General features: G+C 58.3%; 1 protein-coding gene across 6 annotated transcripts; it reads right to left on the bottom strand.

Moving 5' to 3' along the window:
- Positions 1–854: 854 nt before the first annotated feature.
- Positions 855–21,782, bottom strand: LOC133355055 (collagen alpha-1(I) chain-like). Of its 6 annotated transcripts, XM_061572321.1 has the most exons (6): positions 21,646–21,782; positions 8,965–9,233; positions 8,812–8,898; positions 7,032–7,332; positions 4,290–4,377; positions 855–3,215 (listed from the first exon to the last, which is right to left on the bottom strand). In XM_061572321.1, the coding sequence occupies exons 2-6, from the start codon at positions 9,085–9,087 to the stop codon at positions 1,007–1,009; spliced, it is 2,808 nt and encodes a 935-aa protein (XP_061428305.1). In that variant the 5' UTR covers positions 9,088–9,233; positions 21,646–21,782; the 3' UTR covers positions 855–1,006. The 6 variants fall into 6 exon arrangements, with proteins under 6 accessions (XP_061428305.1, XP_061428300.1, XP_061428304.1 ...); XM_061572316.1 differs by having other exon boundaries at positions 8,812–9,233; XM_061572320.1 differs by having other exon boundaries at positions 8,812–9,233; positions 21,575–21,681.
- Between the last annotated feature and the right edge of the window lie 1,285 nt (positions 21,783–23,067).

The following is a 23,067-nucleotide window of genomic DNA, read 5'->3' as shown; positions in this document are numbered from 1 at the left end:
CCCCGCGGTGTGGCCGGGGGGGCCCGCCCGGGAGCCGGGTTCGGGCCCCAGCGACCCTCCGGCCTGCCGGTGCAGGGGGAAGAGGCCGTCGCGGGCACGGGGCTGGGGGCGCCGTTCGCGACCGCCGCCGCCGCCGCCGCCTCCGATCTTCACCGACAGCTGCGGAGGCGGCTGTTGCTGCTGCGGTGGTTGTTGCTGCGGTTGCTGTGGATGGTGGTGGTGGTGGTTGTTGTGGTGGTGCTGGTGGTGCGGATTGTGGTGGTTGTGGTGGTTGTGGTTTGGACGGTGTTTTGCGTCGAGGTCCGGAAGTTTTTTCAGGGCGAGGAGGCGATCCCACGGCCGGGAGAGCGCGCCCTGGGACACACACACGCGACACGCAACACGTGACGTACGCGATATGTGACACGCGACACAATGCGACACTTGTCACTTATGTGTCTCGCGTATTATGCAAGTGCGTGACGCATGATACACGCCATGTGACACACAATGCATGACACGAACATGGGACAATGCGTGACGCACGACACGCTGATCAGCGTGCAGAGACCATTCCAGAGTCGCAGCCTCGTCTGTGCTGTATCTGTGTCGTGCCGGTGTGGCGCGAATAACGCACACAACACACGGTTGGCACAACTTATGGGCTTAGAGAGCGAGGTGAGTGTGAGGTGAGTGTGGTAGCGACTGCGAGGCTGGGGAGGTGATGGCGAGGTGATGGCGAGGTGATGGCGAGGTGATGGCGAGGTGATGGCGAGGTGATGGCGAGGTGATGGCGAGGTGATGGCGAGTGCGATTGGAACGGGTGAGGAGGGTGGCGAGTACGCAAGGCCTCACCTGCTTGATGGGCCCGTGGGTCTCCACGTGCCGTCTCCGCACCTCCACCCCGGGTTTCACCTCCTCTGCCTCCCCCTCCCCGGCCCGGCCGGGCACCCCCAATGGGCCCTCCGTGGGGGCCCCTGGTTTCTCGCCGCTCGCCTTGGGTGGGTCGGGGGTGGGGGCCCCGGGGTCACGCCTGCCGCTCGGCTTGGCCCCCGCGTTGTAGGGGCCCAGGGCCTTGAACGAGGGCAGGGGCCCCGCGCGAGGCCTCCCCAGGTCGGAGCGGGGCCCGGTCTTCTCGGCCGCCGCCGCTACAGGGGTCCCCCCGTCGCGCCGGTACAGTGACGACAGCAGGGCCCGCTTGTCCCTCTGCGAGTCCCTGGCCGCCAGCGGGCCCTGCCGGGGCCCCGGCGACCCTCCCGACGCTTGGGCCCCACCGGCCCCCGCGGCCCCGTAGCCGGCGCAGCCGCCCCCGAAGAGGGCCCCGCCGTTCAGCGGAGCGGGACGTTGGTGCTGGGCGAGCGGGGCCTTGTGGGGGCCCGGCGGGAGCTTGGCGGGGGCCCCGTGGGCCGGCGGTCCCTGGCGGGGCACGTGGATGCCCGGGGGGGGCTTGTGAGTCACGGCGGGGCCCGAGACCAACTTGGGCCCCGGGCCGCCGGCCGGGCCCTGCTTGGCCGCGTGGCCCGGGGGCGGCGCGGGCATGGTGGGGGTCTCTGCGAGGGGGCCCCGGCCACTCGCGGGCGGGGCCCCGGGACGAGGCCGAGGCCTGGGTCCCCGCCGGCCCCGACGTGTGGGAGCAGTGGGCGGGAGCGGGAGCCGTGCCGGGGCCGCAGGGGCACGCGGCGGCGGGTCGCGGGCCCACGCCGCGACCCGCGGGGGCGGCGTTGGTCCCGCACGTCGGATGGAGGCCCTGGGTCCCCGTCCAGCGGGCCGTAGTCTCCCCGTCCCTCCCGGGGACCCCGGGGCCCGGTCCGCGTAGCGGCTGCTGCTGCTGCTGCTGCTGGCGGGAGGCGAGACGGGGCCGGGGTCCGCGGGGTTCGGAGGGGCCCTCATCCGTGTCCGACAGCTCGGAGCTGGAGGAGGAGGCAGAGGAGACCGCCGCCACCGCCGCCGCCACCGCCGCAACCGCCGCCGGCGCCGGCGCCCCGCGCCCCGGGGCCCCGTTCCTCTCGCCGGGCCCCGCGGCGGCCCCCCGTGGGGGAGGTCGCAGCCTCAACGATCTGTCCACGAGCGACGGGGCCTCCTTGTCCTGCCCCGGGCGCCCATTCTCGGTCTCCGCCTTGGGCCCCGAGGCCGCGGGGCCCTGCTCCTGCCTCGCTTCCGCCGCGCCGCGCTCCCTCTCGCGCCTTCGCGCCTTCAGGTGCTGCAGCGCGGCCTTGACGAGCGCGGGGCCGTCCAGAGCCGGAGGCCTCTGCTGCTGCTGCTGCTGATGGGATGCGGGGCTCTTGGCGGGGGAGGTCTTGGGTCCCGCGTGGGGTCCGGGTGGCGGAGCCCCGTCCTTGCAGGGGAAGGGGATGACGACGCGGGGCAGCGCGGCTCGCACGCGAGGGACGGGGCCCGCGTGGGCCCCGGCGCGGGACGCCGAGCGGGGGGACGCAGGGGTCGCGACGGGCCTCCGCGCCGCCACCGCCGCCGTCACGGGGGCCCCGGGGCCCGCGGCGGGGCCCGTGGCGCCCGCCCTGGCCATGCCGTCGCTCATCAGCGCTCGCTTGGCGGCCGGCCCGTCCCGCTCGTGGCTTCCTCCTCCGCCGCGGAAGAGTTTGACGTGCGGAGCCGCGACCAGCAGCTCCAGCCTCGGCTGCTTGAGGCACAGCCGAAGGGGCCCCGGGGGGGTCCCGCCGCTCGGCTCGGCCCGCTCGGCCGGCGGGGCCCGCGGGGACGGCGCCGTCTCCGCGTGCTCGGGGCTCCCCCGCGTCACCCGGGCCCCCCCTCCCCCTCCGGCGGCCGCGCCGGCGGCCGTCGGGCGTCTCCTCAAGCCGGGCCCCTCCGCGGGCCCCGCCGTGGCCCCCGCGGAAGGCCCCGCGGAAGGCCCCGCGGAAGGCCCCGCGCGCCGCGAGGCCGCGGCCGCCTCGGGGCCCCGCGCCGCCGCCGCCGCCGCGGCGGAGGCCGCGAGCCGCGCCCTCTTGGCCATGCGGCCCTCGCGGTCGCTCCCGGGACGCGGCCGTCTCCGCAGGGCCCCCATGCGGGGGCCCTCGCTCCCGGGGCCCCCGTCCCAGGCCCCCGCGGCACCCGCGCGGTGCTGCGCGAGGACGGAGCGCGTCCCGCTCTGGGCCCGATTCTCCCCCCGCGGCCCCGCGGCCCCGTGGGCCCCGTGGGCGCCGTGGGCCACCCGGGAGCGCTTGGCCCGGCCGCGGCTGCAGCGGCGCTCGGCGGTGGCCGGGGCCCGCACCTCGCAGAACCTGCGGGCACGCGGGCGGGCGGGCGTCAGGGGGTCGTATCGCGGGTCCCTGTTGGGGCCCTGTTGGGTCCCTGTTGGGTCCCTTTCATTTGGGGGTCCCCAGCGCGGGAGAGGGGGACGCCACCAGCAGGGGGCAGTGCAGGATCAGCAGCAGCAGGAGGAGGAGGTGGTGATAGGAGTGGAGATGAAAGGAGGTGGCGGACAGGAGGAAAGAGGAGAGGTGGTGATGGTGGAGAGAGGAGGAGGTGGAGAGACGAGATGGAGAAACGAGATGGAGGGAGGTGCAGCTACGGGGAGGGGACACAAGGTGGCGCACGAGGAGGGAGTCGTGTGGGGGGTGATTGATGGAGGTGGGTGGGAGGGAGGGAGGAGGCGGGGGAGGATGGATTGGAGGAGGTGCTTGGTGAGAGAAGCAGGTGGGGTTCAAAAGGTGGATTGAAGAGGTGGGAGGAGGCAAGAGAGGTGAGCGGAGGAGGTAACAGGAGCAGGTGGAGTGGCTGGGAGGCGGGGGGAGGGGAGGGGCTGTGGGTGAACTCCATCTGTTTTGGGGCTTGAAGTCCCGGTGCCAGGTGGAGCTCCACATCACCTCCCCCCTCACCTCCCCCTTCACCTCCCCCATCACCTCCCCAACATCATCTCCCCAACATCATCCCATCACTTCAGCAACATCATCCCATCACTACCCTATCATCATCCCATCACCAACACCCTTATCGTCATCCTATAATCTTCCCCATCATCTCCCCGATGTGGTGAGTGTAGCGGTGAGTGCTGAGCGTGGTGGTGAGTGGTGAGCGTGGTGGTGAGTGGTGGTGAGTGGTGAGCGTGGTGGTGAGTGGTGGTGAGTGGTGATGAGCGTTGGGGTTGAGTGGTGGTGAGCGTGGTGGTGAGCGGCGTGGTGGTGAGTAGTGAGTGGTGAGCGTGGTGGTGAGTGGTGAGCGTGGTGGTGAGCGTTGGGGTTGAGTGGTGGTGAGCGTGGTGGTGAGCGTGGTGGTTAGTGGTGAGCGTTGGGGTTGAGTGGTGGTGAGTGGTGAGCGTGGTGGTGAGCGTGGTGGTGAGTGGTGAGTGAGCTCACCGGGGAGCGGCGAGTCCGTGACGGGAGCAGTCGAGGAGCGTGCCCACGTAGGTGCTGTTCCTCCAGCGCACGTGCAGCACCAACATACCTGGGTGGACACGTACAGACCAGTTCACACGCGGTGCACGTGTGCACACACACGTGTGTACACGTATAGAATACACACACACGTGTGTGTACATGTATAGAATACACACACACGTGTGTACACGTATAGAATACACACACACGTGTGTGTACATGTATAGTATACACACCACACACGCATAATACACACACGCGTGTACATGTATAGACTACACACACGCGCGTGTACATGTATAGACTACACACACACACGCGCGTGTACATGCATAGACTACACACACACGTGTGTACATGCATAGACGCTACACACGCGTGTACATGTATAAAACACACACACACACGCGTGTACATGTATAGAACACACACACGCGCGTGTACATGTATAGACTAGCTACATACGCATACACAGACACGCCCGACCGCCTTTGTCTCCCCAATGCTGACGTTCACAGACCACATCACGCGTTAATTTATGGCTGAGTCGACCCAAGGCAGGCTTAGGACCGGTTCAGATATCACTCGCCACAGATGTTGGCGAGTGATAGCGCAGCGCGCCAACCACTGCGCCACCGCTCCCCCCCCCACACACAAAGATCCCCCGTATAGCCTTCAACAAACTGTTGGGGCAAGTGCTGTGAGCGAGCAGCACCGCTGTGGCACACGTGGGGGTGGGTGGGTGGCCAGCACCACCACGCCTGACACACACGTGCTCACACACGCACGTATACAGTACAAAGACAAAGATCCCCCGCGTAGCCTTAACAGACTGTTAGGGCAAGTGCTGTTGAAGGCCAGAACGGCACACGAGGGGGTGGGTGGCCAGCACGCACGCCCGGACGCCTTTGTCTCCCTATTTCTACGCACCGCACCAGGTACTCATTTGAGGCTGAGTCGACCTAGGAGAGGCCCAGGACCGGTTCAGATAATCGTCACCGGTGGTGGCCGTGAGCGGGAATCGAACTCGGGTCGCCAGGTTCGTAGAGCAGCGCTAACCGCTACGCCACCTCTCCCCACAGTACACACAGACACACACAGACACGTGTGTATATGCACACACGTACTGTATATATACTGTGTACGTATGTTCAAAGACAAAAAACCCTCCCCCTGCCTTCAAACTGGTGGGGCATGTGATGGCGAGTTTCTAACGCCACACACACAGTAGACAGTACAGTCACATCCACAGAGACAAAGATCCCCCAAGTAGCCTTGAACAGAACTGTTGGGGCAAGTGCTGTTAGCGAGTAGCACCTACGAAGGCCGGCACGGTACACGAGGGGGTGGGTGGCCAGCACGACGTTGACACACACACACGTGGAACCGCATTGACACATGCACACTGACATACGTGTATGCTCGAATATAATCACAAACACACCATCGCCACCACAATGATGTCATCATCAACAAATATCACCCGTATAGCCTTCACAGACTGCAGGAGCAAGTGCTGTAAGCGAGCACCACCCATCACCCACTGTCGTCATCGCCATCACGGCAACACAATAATCATTACCAGTCAACACCACCACTCACCACCAGTCAACACCACCACCACTCACCAACACCACCATCACCACCACCCACCACCACCACCAGTCAACACCACCATCACCACCACCCACCACCACCACCAGTCAACACCACCATCACCACTCACCACCACCACCAGTCACCACCACCATCACCACTCACCACCACCCACCACCACCACCAGTTAACACCACCATCACCATCACCACTCACCACCACCACCATCACCACTCACCACCATCACCACCACCCACCACCACCACCAGTCAACACCACCATCACCATCACCACTCACCACCACCACCATCACCACTCACCACCATCACCACCACCCACCACCACCACCAGTCAACACCACCATCACCATCACCACTCACCACCACCACCACTCACCATCACCCACCACCACCACCAGTCAACACCACCACCATCAACACCACCACCAACACCACCAACACCACCATCACCACCAGCCACCACCAGCAGCCAACACCACTCACCACCACCAGTCAACACCACAACCACCAGTCAACACCACAATCACCAGTCAACACCACAACCACCAGTCAACACCACAACCACCAGTCAACACCACCACCACCAACACCATCAACCATCCCCATCGCTCGCAGGGCGCGGGTCGATCCAGGGGCCCCAGGGGGAGGGGTCGCCCCCCACCCCGCCCCCCGCGACGCCGCGGGCTGATTAACCCTTAATTAGAATTTATACCCCGAGAGCGGCGCGTCGTTAATTAGCGCTCCAATCAGGGCCCCGCTCCTCTCCCTTCGCGCCCCCCCCCCCACATCTCGGCGGCCCCCATCCCCTCCCCCGGACCCCCCACCGCTGTCCTCGAAACAACTCTCATCATCGCGTGCAGCAGCCATGGTCACTCCACTGCTGGATGACGACGAAAAGCCGATCCACGCCGCGCTGGATTACGCGGCGATCATACTTCACCACGCCGGTCAGTGCGACCCGCACGCACTACTAAGCCCTCCCTCACCCCTCGTTACCCCCCCCCCCCAACACCTCCACCACCACCTCCACCACCTCCATCACCACTACCTCACTCCTCCAACACCCCCCCGTGCCCCCTCCCCCCCGTGCCCCCCCCCTCCTCACCCGCTTGGTTCTCGTGCCACACGAGGCCGTGCAGCCTGACGCTGGTGCCCGGCTCGCAGGGCCCCAGGCAGGCCGGCTCCGTGAGGCTCCACGCGTCACGGCACCCGGGGGTCCCCGGGGGGGGAGCCCCCCCCTCCTCTCCATCTCCCTCCTCCTCCCCCTCCTCCCCCTCCTCCAGGGATGCGACCCCCTCGCTCGCGGGACCCCCTGCGGGGCGCGGGGAACTCCCGTGGACCCCCCCGCCCCCGGGGCCCAGGGCGCACGGGGGAGACGGCGCCATGCGGGGGTAGTGAGGGCCCACCTGGGGGAGGGCGGGAGGGGAGGGGAGGGGTGGGGTGCCGGGTTGAGTGTCGCCTCCTCCATCACCTCCTCGCTGATCTAAAGGCGGCGCGCGTGCAGCGCGGAGGGGTGGCTCCGGGTGGGGTGAGGGGGTGAGGGGGTGGGGTGAGGTGAGGGGGTGAGGTGAGGGTGTTTGGAGAGTCTGCGGTTTTGAGAGGTGAGGGTGCGTGGTGAGTGTGGTGTGAGGGTGTGTGGTGAGGGTGTGTGGTGAGTCTGTGCTGGGTGTTGAGGGCGTGTGGTGAGTCTGTGTTGTGTGTGGTGAGGGTGTGTGGAGGGTGTGTGGTGAGTCTGTGTTGTGGGTGGTGAGGGTGTGTGGAGGGTGTGTGGTGAGTCTGTGTTGTGGGTGTTGAGGGCGTGTGGTGAGTCTGTGTTGTGTGTGGTGAGGGTGTGTGGAGGGTGTGTGGTGAGTCTGTGTTGTGGGTGGTGAGGGTGTGTGGAGGGTGTGGTGAGGGTGTGTGGTGAGGGTGTGTGGTGAGTCTGTGTTGTGGGTGGTGAGGGTGTGTGGAGGGTGTGGTGAGGGTGTGTGGTGAGGGTGTGTGGTGAGTCTGTGTTGTGTGTGGTGAGGGTGTGTGGAGGGTGTGGTGAGGGTGTGTGGTGAGGGTGTGTGGTGAGTCTGTGTTGTGTGTGGTGAGGGTGTGTGGAGGGTGTGGTGAGGGTGTGTGGTGAGGGTGTGTTGGGAGGGTGTGTGGTGAGTCTGTGTTGTGTGTGGTGAGCGGGTGTGTGGTGAGGGTGTGTGGAGGTGTGTGGAGGGTGTGTGGTGAGTCTGTGTTATGGGTGGTGAGGGTGTGTGGTGAGGGTGTGTGGAGGGTGTGTGGTGAGTCTGTGTTGTGTGTGGTGAGGGTGTGTGGTGAGGGTATGTGGAGGGTGTGTGGTGAGTCTGTGTTGTGTGTGGTGAGGGTGTGTGGTGAGGGTGTGGTGAGGGTGTGTGGTGAGGGTGTGTGGAGGGTGTGTGGTGAGTCTGTGTTGTGTGTGGTGAGGGTGTGTGGTGAGGGTGTGTGGAGGGTGTGTGGTGAGTCTGTGTTGTGTGTGGTGAGGGTGTGTGGAGGGTGTGTGGTGAGTCTGTGTTGTGGGTGGTGAGGGTGTGTGGTGAGGGTGTGTGGAGGGTGTGTGGTGAGTCTGTGTTGTGTGTGGTGAGGGTGTGTGGAGGGTGTGTAGTGAGTCTGTGTTGTGTGTGGTGAGGGTGTGTGGAGGGTGTGTGGTGAGTCTGTGTTGTGTGTGGTGAGGGTGTGTGGTGAGGGCGTGTGGTGAGGGTGTGTGGTGAGTCTGTGCTGGGTGGTGAGGGTGTGTGGTGAGTGTGGTCAGGGTGTGTTGTGAGTCTGCGGTGCGAGTCTGCGGTGCGAGCGGTGAGGTCACGTGGTGTGACATGCGGTGTGTATTTGGTAAGGGCTGGGGGGCGAGTGGTGGTGGTGGTGAGGAGCGAGGTGCAGGGGGGGGGGGTTACCTGCTCTCCCCCCGCGCACGCGCCACGAGGGGTCGCGCCCCCCGCGACGCTGGGCTCGGCGTCGCGGAAAAGAAGTCCCCCCTCCTCCTCCCCCTCCTCCTCCTCCTCGTCACCCTCCTCCTCATCCTCCTCCTCTTCCTCCACTTCCTCCACCTCGTCGTCCTCCTCCTCCTCCTCAGCTCCGGCTCCGACCGCCGCGCTGTCCCCTTCGCTCTCCCGCTCCATCTCCTCCTCCCTGGTGCCACGCGACTCCCCTACGAGGCCCCGCGTCGCCATGGCCCCCCCCCCTCCCCCCCTGGGTCGCGCCGGGTCAGGGTCACGGGGTCCCTCAGGGTCACTCGGGGTCACTCGGGGTCACGGGGTCCCTCGTGGTGACGGGGTCCCTCGGGGTCACTCAGGGTCACGGGGTCCCTCGGGAGAACCTGTTCAGGGGGCCCGGGGGAGGGGGTGGGGTGACGGTGGATGGGGGAGGGGTGGGTGGGGGGAGACAAAGGTGGAGGGGTGGAGAAGGTGCGGGGCAGAGTGGATGAGGAGTGAAGTGAGAGAGCGGCAGGAGAGAGAGGAGTAGTGGGAGTAGTGGGAGTAGGAGGAGGTGGTGGAGGAGGAGGGGGATGAGAGTGAAGAGGAGGAGGAAGAGGGATGTGTGTGGAAAAGGAGTGCGGTGAGGGTGGAGCAGGAGAGACAACGGTGGAGGGAAGGCAAAGTGCAGTAGACAACGTGGAGGAAGAGGAGGAGTAGAGAGATGAGGGTGAAAAGGAGGGTTGAGAGTGAAGACGATGGGGGAGATAAGAGTGAAGAGGAGGGGGTGATGAGAGTGAAGAGGAGGGGTTGAGAGTGAAGAGGGGGAGGAGGAGGGGGAGATGAGTGCGACGAGACAGAGGGGAGAATAGGAGAACGAGAATTTGTAGGAGAGAGCGGAGGAGGAGGAGGAGAGGGGGGTAGGGGGAGATGAGAGAGGTTGGCGAAAGGGGAGAGGCGAGGGAGGAGATGAGAGGGAGGAGGGGGAACGAGGGGGGGAGGGAGGGGGTGGACAGGAGCGAGAGAGAGAGAGATGGGGGGGGGGTCGTTAGGGGTTATTAGGGGTCGTGTACCCTCGCCCCCCGCTGTCCCCCCAACAAGAGGGGTCGAGGCAGGGAGAGTGGGAGAGTGAGTGAGTGGGAGAGTGAGTGAGTGGGAGAGTGAGTGAGTGGGAGAGTGAGTGAGTGGAGTGAGTGGGAGAGTGAGTGGGAGAGTGAGTGAGTGGGAGAGTGAGTGAGTGGGAGAGTGAGTGAGTGAGTGGGAGAGTGAGTGGGAGAGTGAGTGGGAAAGTGAGCGAATGGGATAGTGAGTGAGTGGGAGAGTGAGTGAGTGGAGTGAGTGGGAGAGTGAGTGAGTGGGAGAGTGAGTGGGAGAGTGAGTGGGAGAGTGAGTGGGAAAGTGAGCGAATGGGATAGTGAGTGAGTGGGAGAGTGAGTGAGTGGAGTGAGTGGGAGAGTGAGTGAGTGGGAGAGTGAGTGAGTGGGAGAGTGAGTGAGTGGGAGAGTGAGTGAGTGGGTGAGTGAGTGAGTGGGAGAGTGAGTGAGTGGGAGAGTGAGTGGGTGAGATAGTGAGTGAGAGAGTGAGTGAGAGAGTGAGTGGGAGAGTGAGTGAGTGAGATAGTGAGTGAGAGTGAGTGAGTGGGAGAGTGAGTGAGTGAGTGGGAGAGTGAGTGAGTGGGAGAGTGAGTGAGTGAGATAGTGAGTGAGATAGTGAGTGAGTGAGTGGGAGAGTGAGTGAGATAGTGAGTGGGAGAGTGAGTGAGTGAGTGGGAGAGTGAGTGAGTGGGAGAGTGAGTGAGTAAGATAGTGAGTGAGATAGTGAGTGAGTGAGTGGGAGAGTGAGTGAGTGAGAGAATGAGTGGGAGAGTGAGTGAGTGAGTCCCGCTCACGGCTAACATCAGTGAAATCCAAACCAGAACGTCTCTCTTAGTTCAGCGTCACCTTAAATGACCATCTGTCGCTGTGTTTAGACACCAGGACTGGAGAGACAAAGGCGGCCGGGCGTGGTTTTGGCCACACACCCTGCGCCGTGCCGGTCTTAATAGTTGCTCGCTAACAACACTTGACTCAAAGGTGTGTATGTTTACCCGGGGCATCTTTGTATTTGTGTGTTAGTGTGTCATCGTGTTTGCGTCTGAGGTTGTGTGCGAGTGTTTGGGAGACTGTGAGTGTTGTGAGTGTGAGAGAGTGTGTGTGTGAGACTGTGTGTGTGTGAGACTGTGTGTGTGTGAGACTGTGTGTGTGTGAGAGACTGTGTGTGAGAGACGGTGTGTGGGTGAGAGACTGTACGTGTGAGAAAGTCTGTGTGTGTGTGTGAGAGAGAGACTGGGTGTGTGTGAGGCTGAGTGTGTGAGTGATTGAGTGAGTGTGTGTGTGACAGTGTGTGAGGGAGCGTGTGATAGGAGTCTGTGTGTTGAGGGAGGGAGTGTGAGGGAGAGTGCGCGTGATAGGGTGTGTGAGAGAGAGTCTGTGTGTGTGTGAGGCTGTGTGAGGCTGTGTGAGACTGTGTGTGTGTGAGACTGTGTGTGAGAGAGACCGTGTGTGTGTGAGACTGTGTGTGTGTGAGACTGTGTCTGTGAGACTGTGTGTGTGACTGTGTGTGTGTGACTGTGAGACTGTGTGTGTGTGTGACTGTGTGAGTGTGAGACTGTGTGTGTGTGTGAGAGACTGTGTATGAGAGACGGTGTGTGGGTGAGAGACTGTACGTGTGAGAAAGTCTGTGTGTGTGTGAGAGAGAGACTGGGTGTGTGTAAGACTGAGTGTGTGAGTGATTGAGTGAGTGTGTGTGTGACAGTGTGTAAGGGAGCGTGTGATAGGAGTCTGTGTGTTGAGGGAGGGAGTGTGAGGGAGAGTGCGCGTGATAGGGTGTGTGAGAGAGAGTCTGTGTGTGTGAGGCTGTGTGAGACTGTGTGTGTGTGTGAGACTGTGTGTGTGAGACTGTGTGTATGTGACTGTGTGTGTGAGACTGTGTGTGTGAGACTGTGTGTGTGAGAGACTGTGTGTGAGAGAGACTGTGTGTGTGTGACTGTGTGAGTGTGAGACTGTGTGTGTGAGACTGTGTGTGTGTGACTGTGTGAGTGTGATACTGTGTGTGTGAGTGAGACTTGTGGGGAGCGGTAGTGTAGTGGTTAGCGCGCTGCGCTATGAACCTGGCGACCCGGGTTCGATTCCCGCTCACGGCAAACACCAGTGACGATTATCTGAAACGGTCCTGGGCCTCCCCTAGGTCGACTCAGCCTTAAATGAGTACCTGGTGCGGTGTGTAAACATCGCCACTAGGGAGACAAAGGCGGTCGGGCGTGGTGCTGGCCACCCACCCCCTCGTGTACCGTTCCGGCCTTCATAGGTGCTCGCTAACAGCACTTGCCCCTACAGTCTGTTCAGGCTATACGGGGGATCTTTATCTTTATCTTTGTCTTGTGAGTGAGACTGTGTGTGAGACTGTGTGTGTGAGAGAGACTGTGTGTGTGAGACTGTGTGTGAGACTGTGTGTGAGACTGTGTGTGAGACTGTGTGTGTGAGAGAGACTGTTTGTGTGAGAGAGACTGTGTGTGAGACTGTGTGTGTGACTGTGTGTGTGAGAGAGACTGTTTGTGTGAGAGAGACTGTGTGTGAGACTCTGTGTGTGAGACTGTGTGTGTGAGAGCCTGTGTGTGAGAGCCTGTGGGTGGGTGAGACTGTGTGTGTGTGAGTGCGACTGGGTGTGTGAGAGAGAGTCTGTGTCTGTGTGTGAGAGACGGTGTGTGTGTGAGACTGGGTGTGTGTGTGACTGTGTATGTGTGTGTGAACGAGAGTGTGTGTCGTGAGTACTAGAGAGGGTGTGTTGTGAGACTGAGTGTGTGAGTGATTGAGTGTGTGTGAGGGAGCGTGTGATAGGAGTCTGTGTGTTGAGGGAGGGAGTGTGTCTGTGTGTGTGTGAGAGTGTGAGGTGGAGTGTGTGACAGATTGAGTATATGTGCGAGCGAGTGTGCGAGAGTGTAATTGTGTGTGCATGTGAGAGAGAGGGCGAGTGTGTGAATGAGAGATTGTGAGAGATTGAAAACGTGTGACAGTGCGAGAGAGAGAATATGTTAGGAGTGTTAGGGAGTGTGAGAGATTGAGTGTGTGTGTGTGAGAGAGAGTGCGTGTGTGTGAGAGAGAGACGGTGTAAGGGAGTGTGTTAGACTCTGTGTGTGTGAATGCGCGTGAGTGTTGTGGGTGAGGGAGTGTGTGTGTGTGTGACAGATTGAGAGTGTGAGGGAGAGCGAGTGAGTGTGTGAGAGATTGTGTGAGAGTGTGTGAGAGAGATGGTGTAAGGGAGTGTGTTAGACTGTGTGTGAGTGTGTGAGGGAGTGTGTGTGTGACAGATTGTGTGTGTGTGTGAGGGAGAGCGAGTGAGTGTGTGAGAGAAAGAATATAAATGATGTTCGGTAATGAGCGAGGCAGTGTGTGTGTACGTGTGTCTGTGTGTACGTGTGTCTGTGTACGCGTGTCTGTGTGTACGTGTCTGTGATGACGTGTGTCTGTGTATCTGTGTGTACGTGTCTGTGTGTACGTGTCTGTGATGACGTGTGTCTGTGTGTACGTATGTCTGTGTGTACGCGTGTCTGTGTGTACGCGTGTCTGTGTGCACGTGTCTGTGTGTACGTGTGTCTGTGATGACGTGTGTCTGTGTGTACGTATGTCTGTGTACGTGTGTCTGTGTGTACGCGTGTCTGGTTAGTGCACTACGCTACGAACCCGGCGACCCAAGTTCGATTCTCGCTCACGGCTATCAACACCGGTGACGATTATCTGAACCAGTCCCTGTGCCTCCCCTAGGTCGACTCAGCCTCAAATTAGTACCTGGGGCGGTGTGTACGCATCAGGACTGAGGAGACAAAGGCGGCCGGGCGTGGTGCTGGCCACTCAACCCCTCCCGTAACGTGCCAGCCTTCATAGATGCTACTCGCTAACAGCACTTGCCCCAGCAGTCTGTTGAGGCTATACGGGGGATTATTATCTTTGGCTTGTGCATGTATGTGTTTAATCAGTTGGTTTTGTGTGTTCAGTTTAAATGTGTGTGTAGAGGGTGTGCTATGTGAGAGGTGTGTGAGGGGTGTGTGTGTCTTTGTGTGCTGTGCCGGCCTTCATAGGTGATCGCTAACAGCGCTTGCCCCAACAGTCTGTGGAGGCTATACGGGGGATCTTTGGCTTTGTGTAGTGTGTGTGTGTGTTTAATCTGTCGTGTGTGTGTGTTGAGTGTGTGGTATGTGAATGATTATAGTGAATGTGTGTGTGTGTCTGGTATGTGTGAGCGGTGAGGGTGGTGAGTGTCTGGTATGTGTGAGTGGTGAGGGTGGTGAGTGTGTGGTGTGTGTGTTAAGCCTGTGTGTGTGTTGAGTGTGTGGGGTGTGAATGATTATAGTGAATGTGTGTGTGTGTCTGGTATGTGTGAGTGGTGAGGGTGGTGAGTGTCTGGTATGTGTGAATGGTGAGGGTGGTGAGTGTGTGGTGTGTATGTTAAGTCTGTGTGTGTGTGTTGAGTGTATGGTATGTGAATGATTATAGTGAATGTGTGTGTGTGTGTCTGGTATGTGTGAGTCTTGAGGGTGGTGAGTGTGTGGTGTGTGTGTTAAGTCTGTGTGTGTGTCGAGTGTGTGGTATGTGAATGATTATAGTGAATGTGTGTGTGTCTGGTATGTGTGAGTGGTGAGGGTGGTGAGTGTGTGGTGTGTGTGTTAAGTCTGTGTGTGTGTGTTGAGTGTGTGGTGTGTGAATGATTATAGTGAATGTGTGTGTGTCTGGTATGTGTGAGTGGTGAGGGTTGTGAGTATGTGGTGTGTGTGTTAAGTCTGTGTGTGTGTCGAGTGTGTGGTATGTGAATGATTATAGTGAATGTGTGTGTGTCTGGTATGTGTGAGTGGTGAGGGTGGTGAGTGTGTGGTGTGTGTGTTAAGTCTGTGCGTGTGTGTTGAGTGTGTGGTATGTGAATGATTATAGTGAATGTGTGTGTGTCTAGTATGTGTGAGTGGTGAGGGTGGTGAGTGTGTGGTGTGTGTGTTAAGTCTGTGCGTGTGTGTTGAGTGTGTGGTATGTGAATGATTATAGTGAATGTGTGTGTGTGTGTCTGGTATGTGTGAGTGGTGAGGGTTGTGAGTGTGTGGTGTGTGTGTTAAGTCTGTGCGTGTGTGTTGAGTGTGTGGTATGTGAATGATTATAGTGAATGTGTGTGTGTCTGGTATGTGTGAGTGGTGAGGGTGGTGAGTGTGTGGTGCGTGTGTTAAGTCTGTGCGTGTGTGTTGAGTGTGTGGTATGTGAATGATTATAGTGAATGTGTGTGTGTGTCTGGTATGTGTGAGTGGTGAGCGCTGTGTATGTGGTGTTTCATGAGCATGGTATGGTGAGTGCCAAGATTGTCATCGCTTACCACACACATTACAGAAAACTCACCACACTGCACACAATGCAACACTCACCCAAACAATACTCACCTCGCAAAACACTCAATGTAACACATAGCACAACCATCATAATCCTCACCACACACTCATTAGCACTCACCCCACACGGCAGACTTTAAATACTCACCACACTGCACACATTACACCACTCACCACTCTCACCACACACTTACAACACTCACTGCATAGCACACATTACACCACTCACCACACCACTCACCACACTCACCACACCCTCACCACACAATACACCACTCACCACATAGCACATTACACCACTTACCACTCTCACCACACACACACAACACTCACTACATAGCACATATTACACCACTCACCACACTGCACACCACTCACCACACTTCACCACTCACTACACCCTCACCACACATTACACCACTTACCACTCTCACCACACACTCACTACATAGCACACATTACACCACTCACCACACCCTCACCACACATTACACCACTCACCACACCCTCACCACACATTACACCACTCACCACACTCACCACATAGCACATTACACCACTTACCACACCCTCACCACACCAAGCACTCCCCTCAACCAGCACACATTACACCACTCACCACACCACTCACCCCTCCCTGCACACTTCACACACACAAAGCACCGTCGGCACACGTGGCCCAGCCTAAACAATACGAGCCGCCAACAGCCACACACACACACAGCTACACACACACAGCCACACACACACAGCCACACTCTAATCTATACACTCATCTACACACACAGCCACACACACACACAGCTACACACTAATCTACACACTCATCTATACACACACACAGCCACACACACACAGCCACACACTAATCTACACACACTCATCTACACACACACAGCCACACACACACAGCTACACACACACAGCCACACACTAATCTACACACACACACAGCCACACACACAGCCACACACTAATCTACACACACACACAGCTACACACACACAGCCACACACTAATCTACACACTCATCTACACACACACAGCTACACACACACAGCCACACACTAATCTACACACTCATCTACACACACTCATCTACACACACACAGCCACACACACACAGCTACACACACACAGCTACACACACATCTACACACTCATCTACACACACACAGCCACACAATAATCTACACACTCATCCACACACACACAGCTACACACACACACAGCTACACACACACAGCTACACACACACACATTACACACAGCTACACACACACACACACAACTACACACACACTCATCTACACACACTCATCTACACACACACAGCTACACACAGCTACACACACACACACAGCCACACACACACAGACACACAGCTACACACACACACCTACACACAGCCACACACACATTCACACTTCACTGTAAACCACTGTACCCGGCATAGCACGCAGCACGGGGCATGACAGCACCGGATATAGCACGGCACGGGAAACAGCATCACAAACACAGCAACACACACACAGCCACACACACACAGCAACACACACACAGTACTACACACACACACAGCAACACACATCACACACACAGTCACACATACACAGTACTACACAGCCACACACACACATCAACACACAGTGACTACACAGCACCACACAGACAGCATCACACACACAGTGACTACACAGCACCACACAGACAGCATCACACACACACACGACACCACTCACGGCATCACACAAAGCACTACACTCACCTCACCACACTCACCACACCACACTCACCACACTCACCTCACTCACCTCACCACACTCACCTCACCACACTCACCACACCACACTCACCACACTGACCACACTCACCACACTCACCTCACTCACCTCACTACACTCACCTCACCACACTCACCACACCACACTCACCACACTCACCTCACTCACCTCACTACACTCACCTCACCACACTCACCACACCACACTCACCACACTCACCTCACTCACCTCACCACACTCACCTCACCACACTCACCACACCACACTCACCACACTGACCACACTCACCACACTCACCTCACTCACCACACTCACCACACTCACCACACTCACCTCACCACACTCACCTCACCACACCACACTCACCACACTCACCACACTCACCACACTCACCACACTCACCTCACCACACTCACCTCACCACACTCACCTCACCACACTCACCACACCACACTCACCACACTCACCACACTCACCACACCACACTCACCTCACCACACTCACCACACCACACTCACCACACTCACCTCACCACACTCACCACACCACACTCACCACACTAACCTCACTCACCACACTGACCACACCACACTCACCACACTCACCTCACTCACCACACTCACCTCACTCACCACACTCACCACACTCACCACACTCACCTCACCACACTCACCACACCACACTCACCACACCACACTCACCACACTCACCTCACCACACTCACCACACTCACCTCACTCACCACACTCACCTCACCACACTCACCACACTAACCTCACTCACCACACTCACCACACTCACCTCACCACACTCACCACACTCACCACACTAACCTCACTCACCACTCACCTCACCACACTAACCTCACTCACCACACTCACCACACTCACCACACCGCACTCACCACACCGCACTCACCACACTAACCTCACTCACCGCCCTCGCCTCACCACACTCACCACACCACACTCACCACACTAACCTCACTCACCACACTCACCACACCGCACTCACCACACTCACCACACTCACCACACCACACTCACCACACTCACCACATCGCAATCACCACACTCACCATACTCACCACACTCACCACACTCACCATACTCACCACACCGCACTCACCGCACTCACCACACCACACTCACCAAACTAACCTCACTCACCTCACCACACTCACCACACCGCACTCACCACACCGCACCACACTCACCACACTCACCACACCGCACTCACCACACCGCACCACACCGCACCACACTCACCACACCACACTCACCACACTCACCGCACTCACCTCACTACACTCACCACACCACACTCACCACATCGCACCACACTCACCACACTCACCGCACTCACCATACTCACCACACCGCACTCACCACACCGCACCACACTCACCACACTCACTACACTCACCACACCACACTCACCACACTCACCGCACTCACCTCACCACACTCACCACACTCACCACACCACACTCACCACACCACACTCACCACACTCACCGCACTCACCATACTCACCACACCGCACTCACCGCACTCACCACACCACACTCACCAAACTAACCTCACTCACCTCACCACACTCACCACACTCACTACACCGCACTCACCACACCGCACCACACTCACCACTCTCACCACCCCGCACTCACCACACCGCACCACACTCACCACACTCACTACACTCACCACACCACACTCACCACACTCACCGCACTCACCTCACCACACTTACCATACTCACCACACCGCACTCACCTCACCACACTCACCACACCGCACCACACTCACCACACTCACCTCACCGCACTCACCACACTCACCACACCACACTCACCAAACTAACCTCACTCACCACACTCACCTCACCACACTCACCACACCTCACCTCACCACACTCACCTCACCACACTCACCACACCTCACTCACCACACTCACCACACCTCACTCACCACACTCACCTCACCACACTCACCTCACCACACTCACCACACCGCACTCACCACACTCACCACACCACACTCACCAAACTAACCTCACTCACCACACTCACCTCACCACACTCACCATACCTCACTCACCACACTCACCTCACCACACTCACCTCACCACACTCACCACACTCACCTCACCACACTCACCACACCACACTCACCACACTCACCTCACCACACTCACCACACCTCACTCACCTCACCACACTCACCACACCACACTCACCTCACTCACCTCACTCACCACACCACACTCACCACACCGCACTCACCGCACTCACCACACCACACTCACCACACCGCACTCACCACACCACACTCACCGCACTCACCACACTCACCACACCACACTCACCACACTCACCACCACGCACTCACCACACTCACCACACCACACTCACCAAACTAACCTCACTCACCACACTACACTCACCACACTCACCACACCACACTCACCACACTCACCACACCGCACTCACCACACTCACTAAACTAACCTCACTCACCACACTCACCTCACCACACTCACCACACCTCACTCACCACACTCACCTCACCACACTCACCACACCTCACTCACCACACTCACCTCACCACACTCACCACATTCACCTCACCGCACTCACCACACCGCACTCACCTCACTCACCACACTCACCACACCACACTCACTACACTCACCACACTCACCACACTCACCACACTCACCACACCACACTCACCACACCACACTCACCACACCATACTCACCACACCACACTCACCACACTCACCACACTCACCACACCACATTCACCACACTCACCACACCACACTCACCACACTCACCACACCATACTCACCACACCACACTCACCACACTCACCACACCACACTCACCACACCACACTCACCACACTCACCAAACTAACATCACTCACCTCACTCACCACACTCACCACACCACACTCACCACACCGCACTCACCACACCACACTCACTCACCACACTCACCACACCGCACTCACGACACCGCACTCACCACACCACACTCACCACACCACACTCACCAAACTAACCTCACTCACCACACTCACCACACCGCACTCACCACACTCACCACACCACACTCACCACACCACACTCACCAAACTCACCACACCACACTCACCACACTCACCACACCACACTCACCAAACTCACCACACTCACCGCACTCACCACACCACACTCACCACACTCACCACACCGCACTCACCACACTCACCACACTCACCACACCACACTCACCACACTCACCACACCGCACTCACCACACTCACCATACTCACCACACTCACCACACCACAGCACCACACACAGCACCACACACAGCACCACACACTCCACACCAGCCCGCACAATACGTAGTACAGCACACACACATGGCACAGTATATTATAGCATGCAGGACATAGCACACATGATCTCGTGCACAAGACATAGCACACATGGTATAGCACGATGTGCGATATAGACGTAGCCAATACACACGACATCAACAATAACATAGCACACAGTAGCAACAGCACACAGGGCAGCAGCAACACACACAATCATAGCCTCCAGCAAGACACAGCACACACCACCACACAGCACACACCACAACACACAGTATGCGCATAGTTTACACAGCACAAAGGCCATAGCGTGCACACACAGCACACGATAAAAAGCACACGCAGAAGACAAGACAGCACTCATAGCCTACAATTCATAGCATGCACAGTACACACGAAGACATAGCAACACACATAGCAAGACTCACAACAGCAGACACCACGAGGCAAAGTACAGCCCCACGCACAGCACGCGAGACTCAAAGCATAGCATGCTCCACACAACTCACAGCACAAGGCAGCACACACTGGACTGATAAACACAGCACACAACAGCACATTACGCAAAGCTCATAGCGCATACACAGAACAGCACACCATGTGTAGAGAGATACACAGCCTATGACACAGCACACACACACAACCAAACTCAGGATGCAAAACAGCACGCAAGATTCAAAGCATAGCAGACATAGTCGCAATGCATAGCATAGAGACCATCAGAACGATGTGAGTAATAGTACACTAGCTCACAGCACCACACAACAGCACTCATGACAGCCGGAGTCAGCACCGCTCACCACAGTCACTCTGCAGACAGCACCCGGCATGGCACACAGAACACAGCAGCACTTCACTCAATCATCACACAACCCGCAAAAGTACACGCAACATAGCAGCAACAGCAAGCACACGCGACCCAAAGCACAGCACGCAACAAAGTATAGCACACAACACAGGAGGTAGCAGCACACACGAGTCTCAAAGCATAGCAAGCATCGTTTCACACAGCAGCACACACGACTCTTTAAGCATAGCAGGCAGCATAGCACGCGTCACGCAAGATTCAAAGTAGTGCGCCGCATAGGAGACACCGGCTGACAGCTCGTACATTCAAAGTGCAGCAGACAACACAGCACGCATCACTCAACACTCAAAGTACAGCACTCATAGCAGCACACGCACAGCTACCCGAGGTAGCAGCAGCAGCAGCAGTAGCTGTTGTTGCCCCGCGCTCAGACAAAGGCAGTCGGCACCGTCACCTGTGCGTGCCCGAGGTAACCGGGGCCGGCTATGGCGTCTCCCCCTCTGCTCCCCCTGCTCCCCCTCTGCTCCCCCTCTGCTCCCCAGGACAGATGATCGCCTCTATCGCGAGTGGGAGCGACCCCGCGTCTCCCCCCCCCTACCCCCCCCGTGCATCCCCCTTCCTTCTCCCCTCCCCCCCACTCGATCCTTCCCCTACCCCCACTGCTCCCACCTCCTCCTCCTCCCACCTCCTCCTCCCTCCCTCCCCCCACCTCCTCCTCCTACTCCGACCCCCATGCACCCCCCTTCCTTCTCCCCCCACCTCCCCCACTCGTGCTCCCCCCCCTCCTTCCCGTCCCGCGAGGGGCAGCAACCCCCCACCTCAACCCCACCCCCCACCCTACCCCCCACATCGCATTCATCACCATCATCACTGCCATCATCACTGCCATCACTGAGCCGCACACACCTCGCCTCGCCCATTGAATGTAACGCAAACATCATCATCATCATCACTGCTATAAATTAACGACTGTATTTCCATCGCTACTGCCGTCACCAACATCAACCCATCACCAGAATCGCTACGATTATCACAGCCGTCAACATCATCATCCCCATCACCAACATTATCATCATAACCAACATCAACTCCCATCATCATCCCCATCAACAACATCAACCCCCATCATCATCCCCATCACCATCATCGCTACCATCATCACCACCATCGCTTCCATCATCATCCACAACACCACCATCGCTACCATCATCCCCATCACCACCATCGCTACCATCATCATCTACATCACCACCATCGCTACCATCATCATCTACATCACCACCATCGCTACCATCATCATCCACATCACCACCATCGCTACCATCACCACCATCGCTACTTTCATCATACCCATCACCACCATCACTACCATCATCACCATCCCTATAACCACCATCGCTACCATCATCATCCCCATCACCACCATCGCTACCATCACCATCTACATCACCACCATCGCTACCATCATCTACATCACCACCATCGCTACCATCATCATCACCATCGTCACCATCATCATCCTCATCACCACCATCGCTACCATCATCTCCATCACCACCATCGTTACTATCATCATGCACATCACCACCATCGCTACCACCATCATCCCCATCACCACCATCACTACCACCATCGCTACCATCATCTTCCCCATCACCACCATCACCATGTCCATTACCACCATCACTAGCATCGTCATACCCATTACCACCATCGCTACCATCATCCCCACCATCCCTACCATCATCCCCATCACCACCATCGCTACCATCATCATCTACATCACCACCATCGCTACCATCATCATCTACATCACCACCATCGCTACCATTATCATCTACATCACCACCATCGCTACCATCATCCCCATCACCAG

Source organism: Lethenteron reissneri, chromosome 50, assembly GCF_015708825.2.
Source record: "Lethenteron reissneri isolate LAM-NWPU_2019-01 chromosome 50, ASM1570882v1, whole genome shotgun sequence".
Lineage (NCBI taxonomy): Eukaryota > Metazoa > Chordata > Hyperoartia > Petromyzontiformes > Petromyzontidae > Lethenteron > Lethenteron reissneri.
The sequence above is the reverse complement of the archived record's forward strand: the minus strand, read 5'-3'. Positions and strand labels throughout refer to the sequence as shown.